Raw genomic sequence first — 14,931 nt, 5'->3', positions numbered from 1 at the left:
ACCGTAGCACATGTGCCGTCGCCATCCCACCCGCGGCATGTGATGTTTGTTTTTTGTTTTTTTCCCCCTCCCTGCCCAGCCTCCACTTTGTCAGCCGCGTCGTGGCTTTTAGCGGCAACAATGGGGAACAATCACACAAGTCTCCCTCGCCTCCTGTCTAATAGGAGGTGAGTCAGAGGCGGCACTCTGGCCTTGACTGCTCAGCGACAGACAAGACGCTGAAGATGAGGAGGAGGAGGGATGGACTCAAAAGACTGACGGGAGCGAAATGTGAAATGTCACAATGTGAACAGAAGGCTTTCCAGTGGAAGGGCGAGATGCTCATGCGTTGTCACTCGCAGGCCCACGCGTGTCTCCATGCACAAAAACTCCACGCAAGAATCATACACCATAATGTAATTGTGGCTCTCATTTGTTTTGTTTATTAGGGGAAAAGAGCAGTAATTGGCCAGCAGAGAGCACAAAACAAACAGTTTAACGTTTTGGATGTTATATCAATAAATTAGGGCGGGACCACCTAACTAACATGATTAATCCTGCTTTGCAATCGTACCGCGTGTTTATTATGTTCCATATGTACGTAAATACAGCATGCTAAAAAAAAAAAAAAAAAAGTGACAGGCAGCTGAACCTCTCTTTCAAATGTACACTTTTTTCCCTAAAAATCTTCTTACCCACACAAAGTCCGCACATGACACCAATATAGTACAAATAGGATGCTGTGTCTACATTAAGGCGTTCCTTTCCGCCTCCTCGCTGTTCTTGGTGCGTTTACTTGAACGTTTGACCGCAAAGATGAGGACGAGAACTGTAAATACCAAAAAGTGGCTGATTAGGAATCCTTATAAATGATTGGAAGATTATTGTTGATGAAACTCACCACAGAATCCCAGAGTTCCCACCAGGATGCCAACGGTTGGTCCGATTCCGAATTTGAAGCCGTGCTCGGCCGGCGCCACGTAGCAGTAGCCCAGTTCCGTGCATGTGCACACGTGCACTGGTGGACGGAGAAATACTTAGGTTTACAAATGTATAACGATACATGTCGCGCTTTACGTACACCGTGGTGATTCACTTGTAAATTTTCAAAAAGCTAACAGTGCGCCTCTTAGTTCTTATAATTATATACAGCGCATAAACCGAAAAAATAAAATAACTTAATCGCCATGTCGATTCTTCAATTTTTACTTCTGCATTTCAGTTGTAAATGTATTTTTTACAATTACAGTTTCTATAACACCCTGTTTGCAATTCATGATATGCTACATGCTCCAATTTTGAAGCAATTTATATGGGGACAAGGCACATTAGAAAGCGTGATTTTTATTTTTTTTTTAATCCAGAAACTGTTTTTAACGCAACAAAACAACATATTTTAATGTTTTTGATTGCAATTTGACTTTTTTAATTTAAGTTCAATATTTTATCAGATCATAATTGTATTCTTTTAAACTCTTAATTCATCTTGTCATTGATCTTCTAATGAAATCAAGAAGTATTTTTCCCATTTAATTTCTGACTGAAAAGTTTGACTGACTTATCTGTTTTGTTGACATTCCCTTTAGCGCAGCTCCATCTAGTGGATGCATAATGTTGTGTCAGCCACTACTGTAGCTTCTTTTCTATGCGCCTTATAATGCAGTGCGGCTTATATATGAAAACCGTTTTAAATTAGGCCATTCATTATAATGTGGTGCGCCTTATGGTACGGAAAGACAACACTGTGTTTTCTGCTTGACGGGATGGAAGTGGAGTCTTTTTGTTCTGCTCCTCTCCAACCATCATCTCCCATCTTTGCTGACTTTGTCCTGTGCTGTCAACTATTATTTTAGCCTCCTTTTCTTCTGAAAACGTAACCATGGAATTGGCCAGCTGGGCAATCAACTCAATTGACAAAATTTAACATGATGGATTCCGAAAAACAAGTGGAAGATGGAGTGCCAAACGATGGACATGAAGGTTGTGGAGGAAATCTTCATTATTGGAATCCTAATTATAGAAATACTTCTGGAGTTGGTGGGTACCTGATTTATCGTAAAATTGTCAGAGGGGTATTAAAATGGTAAAATTATGGTCATTAAAAAAAAAAGCCTGATAATAGTTGGTTGGGTTTTTTTTCCTTCCCAGACAAAAAACACCTTTCTATACTTAGAGTTAAAAAAAAAAAGTAGAGTAAGTCATTCAAAAAATAATTCTAAAACGACCACTTTTTTTAATCGTGTTTAAAAAAAAGACCATGTATGGTCAGTCTTTCCTGTTTTTAAATGTATAATGTATAATAAGGTTATTTTTTTAAACCTGCATTTTCAGAAAGGCATGAAAATAAATACAAAACATAGAATCTATAGTACTTGATGGTGTAGCAGGCTTTAATTGAGTTCATATTTTTTCGTAAGATAGAAGAAAATCCATGTGTATGAGAAAGAAAAAGTCTGCTTGACTGACCTTCGAGGGGCTGCGTGACCCCCATTCCCGCATTATCTTTAATGTTGATGGGCAGGGTGAAAGTTCGGTCTTCCGTCGGCATTTTCTTCAGGATCAGCTTGGCTGTGGTGCCTGCACGGACAAGAGCTTGGAGATGCCGCATCGGAGCGCGCTCGTTTCTTTTCATTACCGTCAATGGTCTGCAATTCCCAGTTGTGGGATTTCTTGTTGAAGGCCAAGGCGAAAGTGAAGGGCTGCGAGAAGGGGGCGCTGTCTCCGTCCTGAGCCCTGAGGAACACCGGCTCGGGCTTCTTCATGCACATGAAGGCCTGCGTCTCCGTCAGTTTCGGGACGTTGTCGTTGACGTCCAGCAGCCTCACCGACACCACGCGCTCGTCCATCTGCTTGGGGTTATCTGCGGAGCGGTAAAAACATTTAGAATTCCAATCATTCTCCGCGACTGACCGGTGACCAGTCCAGGGTGAAGTCTGTCTTTTGGCCATAGTCATTTGGTATCGCATTTATTTGTTTATTTATTTCTGACCCTTCTCATAGGCAGTGACGGTGACCTCGAAGGACTCCAGAATCTCTCTGTCCAGCTTGTCTTTGGTCCTGATTTCTCCTGTGATTGCGTCTATCTCCAGCCAGCCTTTGGTGTCGCCCTCCATCTTGAAACTTCACAACAACAACACACGAGAGGTGGTCACTTTCTGCACCGTTTCAAAGTCAGAGGAAACCAATCGCTAGTTTACTCGTGTACGTGCATGTGACGGAGCCAAAGCCCAAAACGAGCAGGCAAATTTAAAGTGCGAGGAATTATTGATGCCTTTGGATTGATGTGCACGTGCTAGATTTGAGGTCAGCCTACTCCATCACGTTGTCATAGCTTATAAACCAACACGGGAACGTTATACACCGAAACACACGTTGGCCTCTGTAGCTCATGCGACAATGACACCTCATCGGTCTAATTGTTAACTGGCTAACTAGTTTGTCACTAACTCACTTGTTAAAATGAATTAAACGTCACTAACTCGCAAACTACATGCTGTAACAGATACACTCATCATCAACTTAACCCATGAACGAAGCCGTTAACTACAACACTCACGAACCTTCTAACTCACTAAATCACTCAGTAACTCACTCACTCCCTATTCACACAGTCGGTAACAAACGAGATGAGCGTTTACTGTATCTCTTTGCCCTCGGGGTCCTTGGCCTCCACGGTGAGCAGCACGGCTCCCTTGGTGGTGTTTTCGGGCACAGCCACATCCAGGACGTCCGTGGCGAATTGCGGGACCTCGTCCACGTCGGTGACGGACACGGACGCGAAGGCGGTGGATTGGGCGCCGTACTCCAGGCCTTTCATCAAAGGCTCCGGGTTGCGAGCGTCGATTTTCAACTTGTAAGAGGACGAGCTCTCAAAGTCCAGAGGCTGTTGGCGCACAAGGAGGGGGATGTATGACTACGACATTTATGGGTCTTTGATTGCTACCCGAGAAAAGAAAAACATCTCATTTGGTTCCATTTCCTATTATCCCCCCATAATGCATTTCAATCACAATGTAACACGTTACATAAGCAGGACTGAGTGTATTTCGATTAAAAAAAGGTTACCATGGCAACCACCTCTTAAAAGGCAAGTCCTTTCACCGAAAGACGGCGCACGGAAGGTCACCATCGTACCTTTGCGACGACCACGTGACCGACGCCTTGTCCGTCCGTTTCCACGGCAAACACGTCGTCGTCGTTGCCAGCCGAGATGTGGAACTCGATGAACGAGCTGCCGCTGTCGGCGTCGTCATCGTCGGACGCGCGGATGCTGAGCACCGTTTGTCCCACGGCGATGTCTTCGCCAACCGTATAACTGCCATACTGCACCGCACCAGAGTTTGGGATTTTTGTCATAGGTATTTTTATTTTATTTTGACTTTTTTTATTGCAGCTAGCTTTCAATTTTTATTAAGTGTATCATTCACTTCCATTTTTAATGCAGTGTGTCACTGAAAGATCACACAAAAAACAATGTACCAAGTACTGCAATACCTGCATACTTCTTCTCTATGGATGAATACATTATATATGAATCTCATGTCAAAATCTAATGTATAATATGGTTGGTCATGTGACATGAGCAAATAAAAACTTAGATGAAGCCATTTCTGAAGAAACTGTGAGAATTAAAATTATGGAAGCGCGTGGAATAATGGAACGTATCATGGAATATAATGGTTTTGAATCATATGCAAGGATACTGAACTCATGCGGAATGAATTATATTTTTTTTCTTATATTAAGAAATTTGGAGGGAGCAATTGTATTTGGTATGAGATGAAGAGTTTAACAGTTTAAACTAACAGTTGAGGTTTCAGTATCAACTTTGGAAGTGAGAATTGGCCCAAAAATGGTGAAATTACAGATAATTTCAAGAAAATCCATTTTTTATGTCGAAATGTAGAATTTGCAATTGTACTTGATATGGGCTGAACAATTGAATGTTTAAAAAATGTGGAAATTAGAGAAGAAATGTTTAAAAGTTTGACTTTGAAAAAACTCTGAGGTAAGTTATTAGCTGAAGAGTTCAGTCAGAAACTAAAAGTAATTTGTGTGGTTGTATGTGTTATAAGTAATGAATGGGGAATTTGTGGGTAAAAAATGTAGAATATTTGGAAAAGTTGGAAATATTAGAATGAGACAAAAAAGTAATCCAGAAGATGAATTGTTGGATGTATTTACGTTGGAACGGTGAGACGTGGTTGAAAAATGCAGAAGTATGACAAAAAATCAATGACATTGACCACCTCAAAGTAGTTTCCTCCCGCCTCCTTCCTGCCGAGGGAATTTTCATTCATGTGTATGTGGGTAGTTGTTTATTTTTTAAATGTGAAAAGTACGTACACTTTACATATTTAAGACAAATATTACTGCAGTACACCTATTTACTTAAATCATAAATGATTAAACCTTAAACAGTAACTGTACTGTTGTCCCTTCCTGTTCCCATCCCTTTGGGTGTAGTTTCACGGAGAGCCGTGGTTATATTCTAGGTCTAATGAGAGCGAAGCTTGTAGCTTACCAAACGTGATAACAACTAGAGTTTACACTTGAAATTCCAAATTCATTACAAAAGAATCTGGGTAAGAGTTTTACAACGCTCTCCTGCAGCACAGTTCTCCTCTCTCCCTGCGCTCCTAGCAGCGTGTTTGAGTTTCATGAGGGAGATGGCCACGCCTACAAGACACATGATTGGCTCCCGGCATCACCATCGACTGATGAGGGCAGGAGTTGTAATCTACCCAAAAATCCGCGATGCATTGAGGGCGCAAAGTAGCGAGGGTACTCTACTAAATATGACCTGCCAGACGAAAACCAAGGTCATTTTTGCAATAATTATCGTTTGTTTCGGACTTGTAGCCACTTAGAGTGTGTAAGAATCTGTAATGACGGTGTGCTTACATCAGTCTTCTCAAAGAGAGGCAGCTCGTTGTTCACATCAATGACCTTGATGACGACCTTGCAGACTACACTGTGATCTGAACGAAATAAATAATGAGTAAACACACTCAAATGTATGTGTGTGTGTGTGTGTGAGCATATGTGTGTGTTACCTGGATCACTGACTCTGACATCCAGCTTGTAAATCTGTTGCTCTCTACGCTGCAGCGAGCGCAACGCTTGGATTTGACCCGAGTCGGCGTCGATGGTGAAGGCTTCGGGCGAGGTGGAAGGCTGCTGGGACATGATGGTGTAGGTCAGAAGGGTGTTCAACGTCTCCGCTTCATCCATGTCGTGGACCGACAGTTGCCCGATTGGGCTGCCTGAAAGAGCAACAGCGAACCTTAAGGTGTCCATATTATATCAAATTGACTGTAGGAGAACTTGATGTCAGATTTTTTTTTTCATATTAAGTATCAATCGCTGCTACCGACATACTCCACAAGTATCCGATACCTTAACCCCTGAGTGTTAATGTTCGTACGGGTCCCTAATGTAAATATTGCTTTCAAATAAATTGCATTTGCAAGCATTTAGGAATGAACGCATGGTGCCGTTTTGCACGTCTACCCGTTTTAGCAATCTATCGTCATTTTTTAGCCCTCATTGCTTTTTGTTAGATGTGTCTAGATCAACGGCCCAAATCGGTCAACATTGACACAGGAAAACAAGACCAAGGCAGACAAGAAGACCTCACCTTCGGGTTCGTGCTCCTGCACCTCAAACACACTCTCCTCTTTCTCGCACACGGGCGCGTTGTCGTTGATGTCCTCCACCACAACCTGGATCTCCATCGGGGGATCCACTTGGTTCTGATAGTCGTCCTCGGCCATCGCCACCAGGATGTACTGAAATACCAGCAAGGGCAAACTTGCATAGCTTGTCCTTAAAACGGTACACCGACTTGAGATGAATTTGTTCCATAACCGCTCTGGTGAATCCAAATAACTTGTTCCCCATTGAAATGAATAAAAATAATATGGCGCCGCGACATGTTTTCAGTGTTGGGATGACTACTTTGGAAATTGAATTGATTGCATTACAAGTAACCCTACTGAAAATGTGATGTGATGTTTTCAATTTATATTACAGTTGTTTACACTTTGATTACATTTTGAATAAATGCTCTCAACTGTTAAACCTTTTTCACATTTCAAAAACTAATAGTGTCGCAATTTATTAGCTGTGGAAATTCCTGAAGGGGATTGTGGGAATGTTGAAAATTGATCACAAGATGAAGTCACTGAGCTCAACATTAAAAAATTTGAGCTGGAATTTTTTTTTTTTAATTTGTCGTTTGAAATGAAAGGGCATTTTGTGGGTGAAAAATCGGGACTTGTGGAAAAACTATGAAAGCTGGAGACAAATAGCCTAAAATTTGTTTTGAACACGTTCAAGTTGGAATAGTTTGAATCCGTTGAGAAATGTCAATGTAGTTGAAGGATGAAAAGCAGTGGAATAAGAAATGAGATTAGTGTAAATTGTGCAAATTGTTGGGGAATCAAATCAAAGCAATAATATTTCACATTACTATTATTACATAAATTTGTAACTAGATTCCGTAATCTCATTGTGTGCACCGGTAATTCATCGTTTCCCGATTTGGCTCATATAGCGAGGTATCACTGTGTCTGTGTGACGTGCAAGAGCTTCTTAAACATTCACCATGTCCTTCTCCTCCCTGTCCAGCTCTTCTGTGAGCAGGATTTCTCCATCCTCAGTGATTTGGAAGGGGAATCTCAGCTCCCGCTCTTTCTGCACAAGCCTGTAGTTGGCACTGGGCTCGTTAGACTGGACCTAAAACCGGACAGCATCTTGGGTAATTGCCACTCATCTGACATATGTGTGAATTTTCCCCTCACCTGTGCAATGATTCTTGGGTAGGATCCTTCCAGGTGCTCCTTAATGGAGATCCTGCCGGGGTTGACCCATAGGTTGGGCTGCACCGCAATGTGCACCCTGGTGGTGCCGCTCAGCGCCGTCTCGGACGCTCCTCCCATGTCGTGGACCTTCACCAGCAAGGTGTAGTCCGGGTCTTCCAGGGGGTTCAGGTTGCTGCGTCTCATTTCTGACACCAAACAAGCGTGAGAAAACATTTTAGCCACCGGGGTTGATGATCAGTAATGATAAACAAATGAAGCTTCATGAAGCATTTGTGACCATTTTGGACTCCTGTAGATGGCACTCTTGGTTGAAAGAGGCAGGGGAAATCCACTCCATTTCCACTGCTTTAATCTTTATCTTTAACCCAACCGCCGTTTAACCTTAACCCTAAGTGCCGGTCCGCGGATTTAGTTCATTCTTGACCAGTTCATTCATTTGTGCTTTGTTTGGCTCTATCTTTGTTTTTTGACGCCCCCTCTGGTCACCTTTGATATTACATTTTGTAGTAAGGAAGGAAGGTGCGGCTTCACTTGAGAGCAGTCGCTGTCTTTGACACACATGTTGTTCTGTGTCTGTGAAATCTGGCCCATGAGTGTCTGTACGTTTTACTTTCTTTGAAAAAATGTTGTCATTTATGTCAACATGCCCCAAATGAGTTTGTTTGTTGAGCCAACAATCTGTGACTGTGGATAAAATGCTAGCTAATGTTATTTCTTATCCACAGCATGTTATATAGTGCTGCCTTGTGGGTGTTTAGCTCGTTAGCATTTTCATTTGTGCCAGCTATTTCGCTTTGGTATAATTGGCATATGCAAAGGTATTGCACTGATAAGTGCTTCATGAAGCTTCATTTTCCCCATCACTAATTATCAGTGATTAGCAGAAGTGAAAGTTGGACACACACCTGCTCTCTCCACACAGGTGAAAAAAGGGTTGTTTTCAAAGGGGATGGTTGGCGAAGGACAGAACTCGTTAAATTTTGCCTTGAGAGAGTCGGCGCTGCGCTCTTCTCCTCTGGCGTACTGGATTGTCTCTCTGGCATTCAGCAAGCGTTCCCCTGTCACGCATCCGCAATTAAATAGGATAAGTGGATACAATTTGTAACCGAACAAACATTTTTGCTTTCTCCAAAGTCAGTAAAAGTCAGTAAAACTGAATCATTCATACAGGCTGTAATGTAATACAGTACTTAAAAATTAATGTTTGATTTTGTGTGGAACAGGAATCAGGACGACAAAAATATTACCATAAATCATCAGCAAAGCAGGGGGTCAGTTTTTTTTCTTCACATTTTAAAGTTCAAACCTTTAATCTCCCGTTAAATTTGCTTGAAGGAACACATAAGAAAACAGCTGCCCTTCAAGTTGAGGTTAATATCGTTTGTAAGTATTATCAGTGGTTAACTTCTTTTTACGCTTGTAAATATCAGTTTGACTTGTTAAAAATATTTAAATGTGATTTTCACTTGCTCGTTTTATCCAAATTGACCCATTTTGCTGGTGTTGTTTTGTGCATAACAAATCAAATTTGCGTCAAATGACGCAAATATTGGATTGGTCCTTTTGTGACCCAGATTTGACGAAGTGCTGCCTAGGGCCACCGAGAGGATGCATGAAACACGCTGTTTATTTATTTATTTATTTATCAATGTTAATAACTGCATAATATGTCATGAAGAATAAAGTTGAAAAAATATATTATGATATTATATATGATAATTGTATGTAATTAACCACATAATAATAATTTAAATGCATGTATTAAATACAAGTTGTAATGATTTATTTGTTGTTATTAAAATAAACATTACCACATCTACTTTCAAACGTTTTTAAACTTTTCTTCCAATAATTTGTTATTACACTATTATTATTACAATTTTACAGTTAGTTGGACTATTTTAAATGAAAATTATTGACATTAGTTGTTGTGACTTTTGCCCCTTCATCTCCAAATGACCCATCTGACGTTTAAAAAACAAAGCAGTTCAAAATTAAAATACTTTCAATGAGTTGTAATGACATCTTTTCTGATTAAAATCAAATTATGTGCAATGACTTTTTCCCTCCTCATCTACAAAAGATTCCTAGTACCTAGTCTGTAGTTTTTGAGGGAAAAAGTTGGTGCAAAAAAGTTCTGCTCTAATGTATCAATTGAGCTCCGTCCATGCAAATGTGACTATTTTGCATTCACGTGCTGCCTGCCTCCAAGCAATCAGCCAGCCGTACGCAATCTCACGCGACACATTAGCAGAGTCTGCCAGCAATCTGCATTAATCTTGCTCACACAAGATGAGCTGTATAATCTGCTTTCCATATGACACTGTGCTGCCAGATTACGGGCAGAGATAGACAGATTACTGACATCTCGCACTTTGCACGTGAGGCGGCTCAAAGCGGGTACACCTTGCTCAGTTGTGGAGATCTCGCCCGTTTTTGCGTCCACCTGGAAGAGCAGACTGTTTTGTCGGTTGGGGATCTGGCTGACCAGGCTGTATGTCAGCTGAGCGTTGGGCGTGCTGGGGTCATCCCGATCCAGCGCAAACACGCGAGTGAAGGGCACACCTGGTACGAGGCGCAAAGATTCTTCCTTTAGTTGGATCGGGGGTCCAAAGTTTGGTGGCTGAGAAATCGGATACGTACCCGCGGGAGTGTTCTCTCGGACCAGGGCGGTGTAGTAGCTCTGGTTGAAATACGGAGCGTGGTTGTTGACGTCTAGCACGTTGATGGTTGCGTAAATGGGACCCTCAACAACCTCACTGTCCACCAGTGCCTCCACCTGAAGACAACCACACCTCATGAAAATCGACCATTTTCTATATAGTTTGTCATTTGGTCTTTTTAACTGCTGGGGGAAATTTTGACCCAATTCGGGCTTTTAGATGGTTTTAATGTGTGATATCAAAGGAAAAATATACAAAAAAACTACTAGAATGCTAAAATTTTGCATAGGCCGTCAAAACATGTGGACTTTGAATATGCCATCCTGCCATCCCTTCTAAATGTTTACAAACCGTAGGTCGAGAGGTACACCCTGCAGATATCAAATTTAGCCCATGGCGGGCTCCTTTACTGCCATTAACAATTAGAAACACTGTAAATTTTGGACATATTGAAAACCTGATGTTTAATCATGCATTTCCCCTGATTTTTACATGAATCATTTCAGCGGCAACTGGAGAAACAGGGTGCAATAGAAATTTTTGTGTTGGGACCCCAAAAGCACCAGGAGACGCTAGCGAAAAACTTAGGACTTTTGCAAGCCTTTCAATGACTTCATTGAATGACTGAGCTGGACGACCAAGTTCTTGTTATGCATTGTGGGATTTGTAGTTGACAAAACATTTTGATACAAGAACTAAATATTGCAGGAAAGCTTTTATTTTGCTGCCAGGAAGCCTTTTATTCATGCGACGCATAACATTATATCTGCATATTCCCATCTGGAAAATCTGCAGCATTGTTAACAATTTGTTTTCTCACAAAATGAAAATTATTCTTAATTATTTGCATCAATTTAATTGTCATTATGCTGCTCCTGGTGTGTTCTTCTTGACCACCTGGAGGTATGAGTCAATAGAATGAGACCGCGGTGAAACTTTCGATTTTCTTTTTTTTTTTTTCATAGAGGAACAATTTGTCAATAAAATTATGGTTGAAATCTTTTTTCTTTTTTTTTTCTACAAGTTTAAAACGCCCATAGCTCCAAAAAGTTCCATTTGGAGAAAACCTCCAAAACAAAACTTCAGTGTATTATTCCAATTTAATTGCTATTTCAAGCTTCAAAACAGTGAATTCTGTAGTTTTCTACAGAATAGCGTGAAAAATGAAACGATGCCACTTTGTCGTCTTTGTCATCACGTCATGGTTTTTCATCCTTTTCTCGCTCCCCTAAATATTTGCGTCTTCACTAAGTTGTCCCCTCAAATTGGCCCATACACACAAATGAAGGGCACTACTAAATTTTTTGTTTGTTTGTTTTGATTTTTTTTTTTTAAAACACTCACACATTTTCACAGAGAACTCAGAGACATAACTGTATTGATTTAGGGAGTATGTTACCGCAATGAGGTAGTTGTCATTACGGGACCAGTCCAGAGGCTTGTCCAAGTAGAGCCAACCGTCAGCAGAGATCTTGATGGCATCGCTGCCTTCTCCTTTCAGCCTGAAAGCGTTCACACCAGGATGGCTCAACTGGAACTGAGCAAGAATGACCCAAAAATTAGACTTAAAAAGAAAAAAATTTCTGAACAGTTATCATGCTTGTTTGTGTGTGTACTACCTGACAGATGGCATAGGGTACAGGTGTGCCCTCTCGGACCTCCAGCACCACGTTTTTAAAGGGGACCTTTTTGCCCTCCAGGCCTGACTCGGCAGCCTGGCAAACGTTAGGGGAAAAAAAACAGGACATATTGCATCACATTGGCAATGGGTTTGAATATTTTGCTGACTTCAGCCGCATGAGAAAAGTGAAATCATGTAGTTGCACACAGCAGCCTAGCAAAGGTTAGGAAAAACAACTGGACGCATTGCATCACACTGACAATGGTTTTGAATATTTTGCTGACTTCAGCCGCATGAGGAAAGTGAAATCATGTAGTTGCACACATGTGTATCCCCTCAACTGATCACATTCAAGCTCATATTAAACGGGAGTCAAAACATACAGTACTTGATACTTTTTCCAGTACTTCAGATAAACCCCAAATTAAGTCCAGTTGTGTTTGAACTTTCCCCTAGGAATATGGATTTGGGAACACCGGATTTTTGGAATCGAAAATGTTGAAAAATATACAATTTTGGTTTCCACCTGAAGGACAATTTAAACCAAAACAATATATCCGAAAATGGATTTCGTGGTGACAAAACAGGAAAGGGGCGTCACTAATTGATGGTAAATTATAGTAAAGCATTTTAGTATGTCGATAAAAACAAACTCCGAGCTTCCACTTCATTTCTGAGACTACTGGCGAACCAAAAAAACAAACAAACAAACAAACAAAAAACGACCTATCAAATAAAAACAAAAAAATTACCTGATGCGCACCTGCGTTACTGTGTTAGCGCTAGCTTCATCCCGCATAACTTCATTTTTATTGCAATCATATCACTGAGCTCCCAACATCAACACACCGCCTTTAAAGGAAAATAAAATCATATAAAATCGCCGGATACGAAAAAAAAAAACGCCAATAGTTTATGCTGTTATCGTGTGATAGGGCACACGTCCCCAGCAGCTAACTATGCACATAGTGCATTCAAATGGTGTCGGACATTTTAAACTCAGACAGAAAAAGAGTTTGTCAATGCACTAAAAAATAATAACTGAAAGTGTCTACAAATGGCTTCATATTGATCGATCAAATCTAAAAAAAAAACATCAAGAATGATGGGGTGAAATGACCCATATTTTATTAAATAACCCTAACCTTTTTTCCGTATATCAAAATTCAGCCTAGCGTTTTAATTTTGTTGTATCTCTGAATACAAACAAAATATTTGCCATAATAATCAAAATTTGATTCGTGGAAACATTCTCAGAATCATAGAACATAGATCAAATAGGAGCTAACAATCTTTTCACAGCAGTTCCCAAACGTCAGTGAACCAAGCAAGTTCAGTTATTGATTGAACCAACATTACATGGAAAAAAAGTCTGGCCTTTCTTCAACAGCCGAGATGGGACGGGCCGGGACAAAGGACGCCTTTCGCTTCGGTGAATCAGCCATGAGTCACATCACTTATGGCCTCTCGGGAAATGGACTGTCGTTCCTCTCCGAGAGGATTTGTGTGTGTTTTGACATTTTCTTATGAATATGCAGTGTACTCACAGAAAAGAGCACAAGCGCCAGAAGACACAGATGCACCATGGGAGTCATCATCACAATCTGCCGAAGAAAGAGACCGGGTCCATTCAGGAAAACATGTTTTCTGTTTGACATTCACTTCATTTTTTTTTTTTTTAACAATACAAATATTAGTGTGATATCAAAAAGCACAAAAAGACTCCTGAAGAAAAACTACAGCGTTGTTCAAGCATACACGTGCACATTGTGTCTTGCCTGATGGGTTCAAGTTCAGTGACCCCACCTACACATTTACTTTAAGCTCTCAATACATCAAACTGTCACTAATTAAATGAAAAGTCACGCCCTGTCACTTTTGGCCTCAAACTTTACATTACTATCGTTATTATTATCGTGATGTTGTATTGCACTTGTTAACTTCCAAAGTGTTAAAAAAATGTTTGCATAAAGATTTGCAAAATTTTAAGAAAAATGAAAAATTCCTCTCCGTTTTACAAAGTCATGTCAGGAAACATTACTGGATAAACGATACAAATTTTAAAAACTTAAAATGTAAATAAAATGGACTTTGCGTCAAGCACATAAATGCAAAACATAGATTTTATTAGTGTCAGTAAAAGAAAAAAAATGCTATTTCAGTAACTTTTTAAGGCAGGTATAAAAAGATTTAGATCTGAATGATACATTCAAATTATTCCAAAGTTTACGGCCTTTAAATTAAATATTATACTGATGGTAATATGTCCAGTGTTTGGCTGTAGCAATATTTAGCTGCATAACAAATTATTTTTCACTTTGTCATTATTTATAATGACAGTTCTACCTAAAATTTATTTTGCGAGCACACTAAAAACACTGGTATATGAAATAATTTTTCCCACATGGAAAAAAATGCAAATCCATGAATCCATTGCCATCATCATCGTTAGTCGTAAATTACTGTAGCTTTCATGTTGTTTTTATTTATTATAACTACTGCAACACACCTTCTTTTTGTGATTAAATTCGATTTTTTTTTCGATACAATCACTATTCTTCAATGATTGGCTGTGGAAAATCATGTGGTCCTCCTGCCTTATTAAGTTGTCCTTTCATTTTCATTGTATACCTGCTGCACGATGACAATAAAGGCATTCTGTTCTAATTGTATTTTTGGTTCAAGTTTAAATCAGCGATTCTTTAACTTTTAATTGTGCAATAATTAGACACTTCATTTGGTGCGCCAGGCCCACATTCTAAAAGAATCAATACAAAAGCACTATGAAGAATTTGTAATGATTTTTAATAAATGATAACAGCTAGCGTATAAATTATTGTTA

At 40.1% G+C, this 14,931-nt stretch overlaps 1 protein-coding gene across 2 annotated transcripts; it reads right to left on the bottom strand.

Moving 5' to 3' along the window:
- Positions 1-394: 394 nt before the first annotated feature.
- LOC148426565 (cadherin-17-like) lies at positions 395-13,690 on the bottom strand. 2 transcript variants are annotated; one of them, XM_088410539.1, is made up of 18 exons: positions 13,637-13,690; positions 12,088-12,183; positions 11,868-12,005; positions 10,449-10,584; positions 10,212-10,370; positions 8,711-8,863; positions 7,785-7,990; positions 7,588-7,719; positions 6,620-6,770; positions 6,036-6,245; positions 5,884-5,960; positions 4,114-4,302; positions 3,618-3,862; positions 2,969-3,099; positions 2,615-2,839; positions 2,446-2,556; positions 881-997; positions 395-808 (listed from the first exon to the last, which is right to left on the bottom strand). In XM_088410539.1, exons 1-18 carry the CDS (start codon positions 13,685-13,687, stop codon positions 726-728), a joined length of 2,610 nt encoding a protein of 869 aa, XP_088266665.1. In that variant the 5' UTR covers positions 13,688-13,690; the 3' UTR covers positions 395-725. The 2 variants fall into 2 exon arrangements, with proteins under 2 accessions (XP_088266665.1, XP_088266664.1); XM_088410538.1 differs by lacking the exon at positions 13,637-13,690 and adding an exon at positions 12,853-12,975.
- Between the last annotated feature and the right edge of the window lie 1,241 nt (positions 13,691-14,931).

Source organism: Hippichthys cyanospilos, chromosome 3 (assembly GCF_059441005.1).
Source record: "Hippichthys cyanospilos isolate Australia breed blue-spotted pipefish chromosome 3, RoL_Hcya_1.0, whole genome shotgun sequence".
Lineage (NCBI taxonomy): Eukaryota > Metazoa > Chordata > Actinopteri > Syngnathiformes > Syngnathidae > Hippichthys > Hippichthys cyanospilos.
Note: the sequence above shows the minus strand (reverse complement) of the source record. Positions and strands in the feature narration are given on the sequence as shown.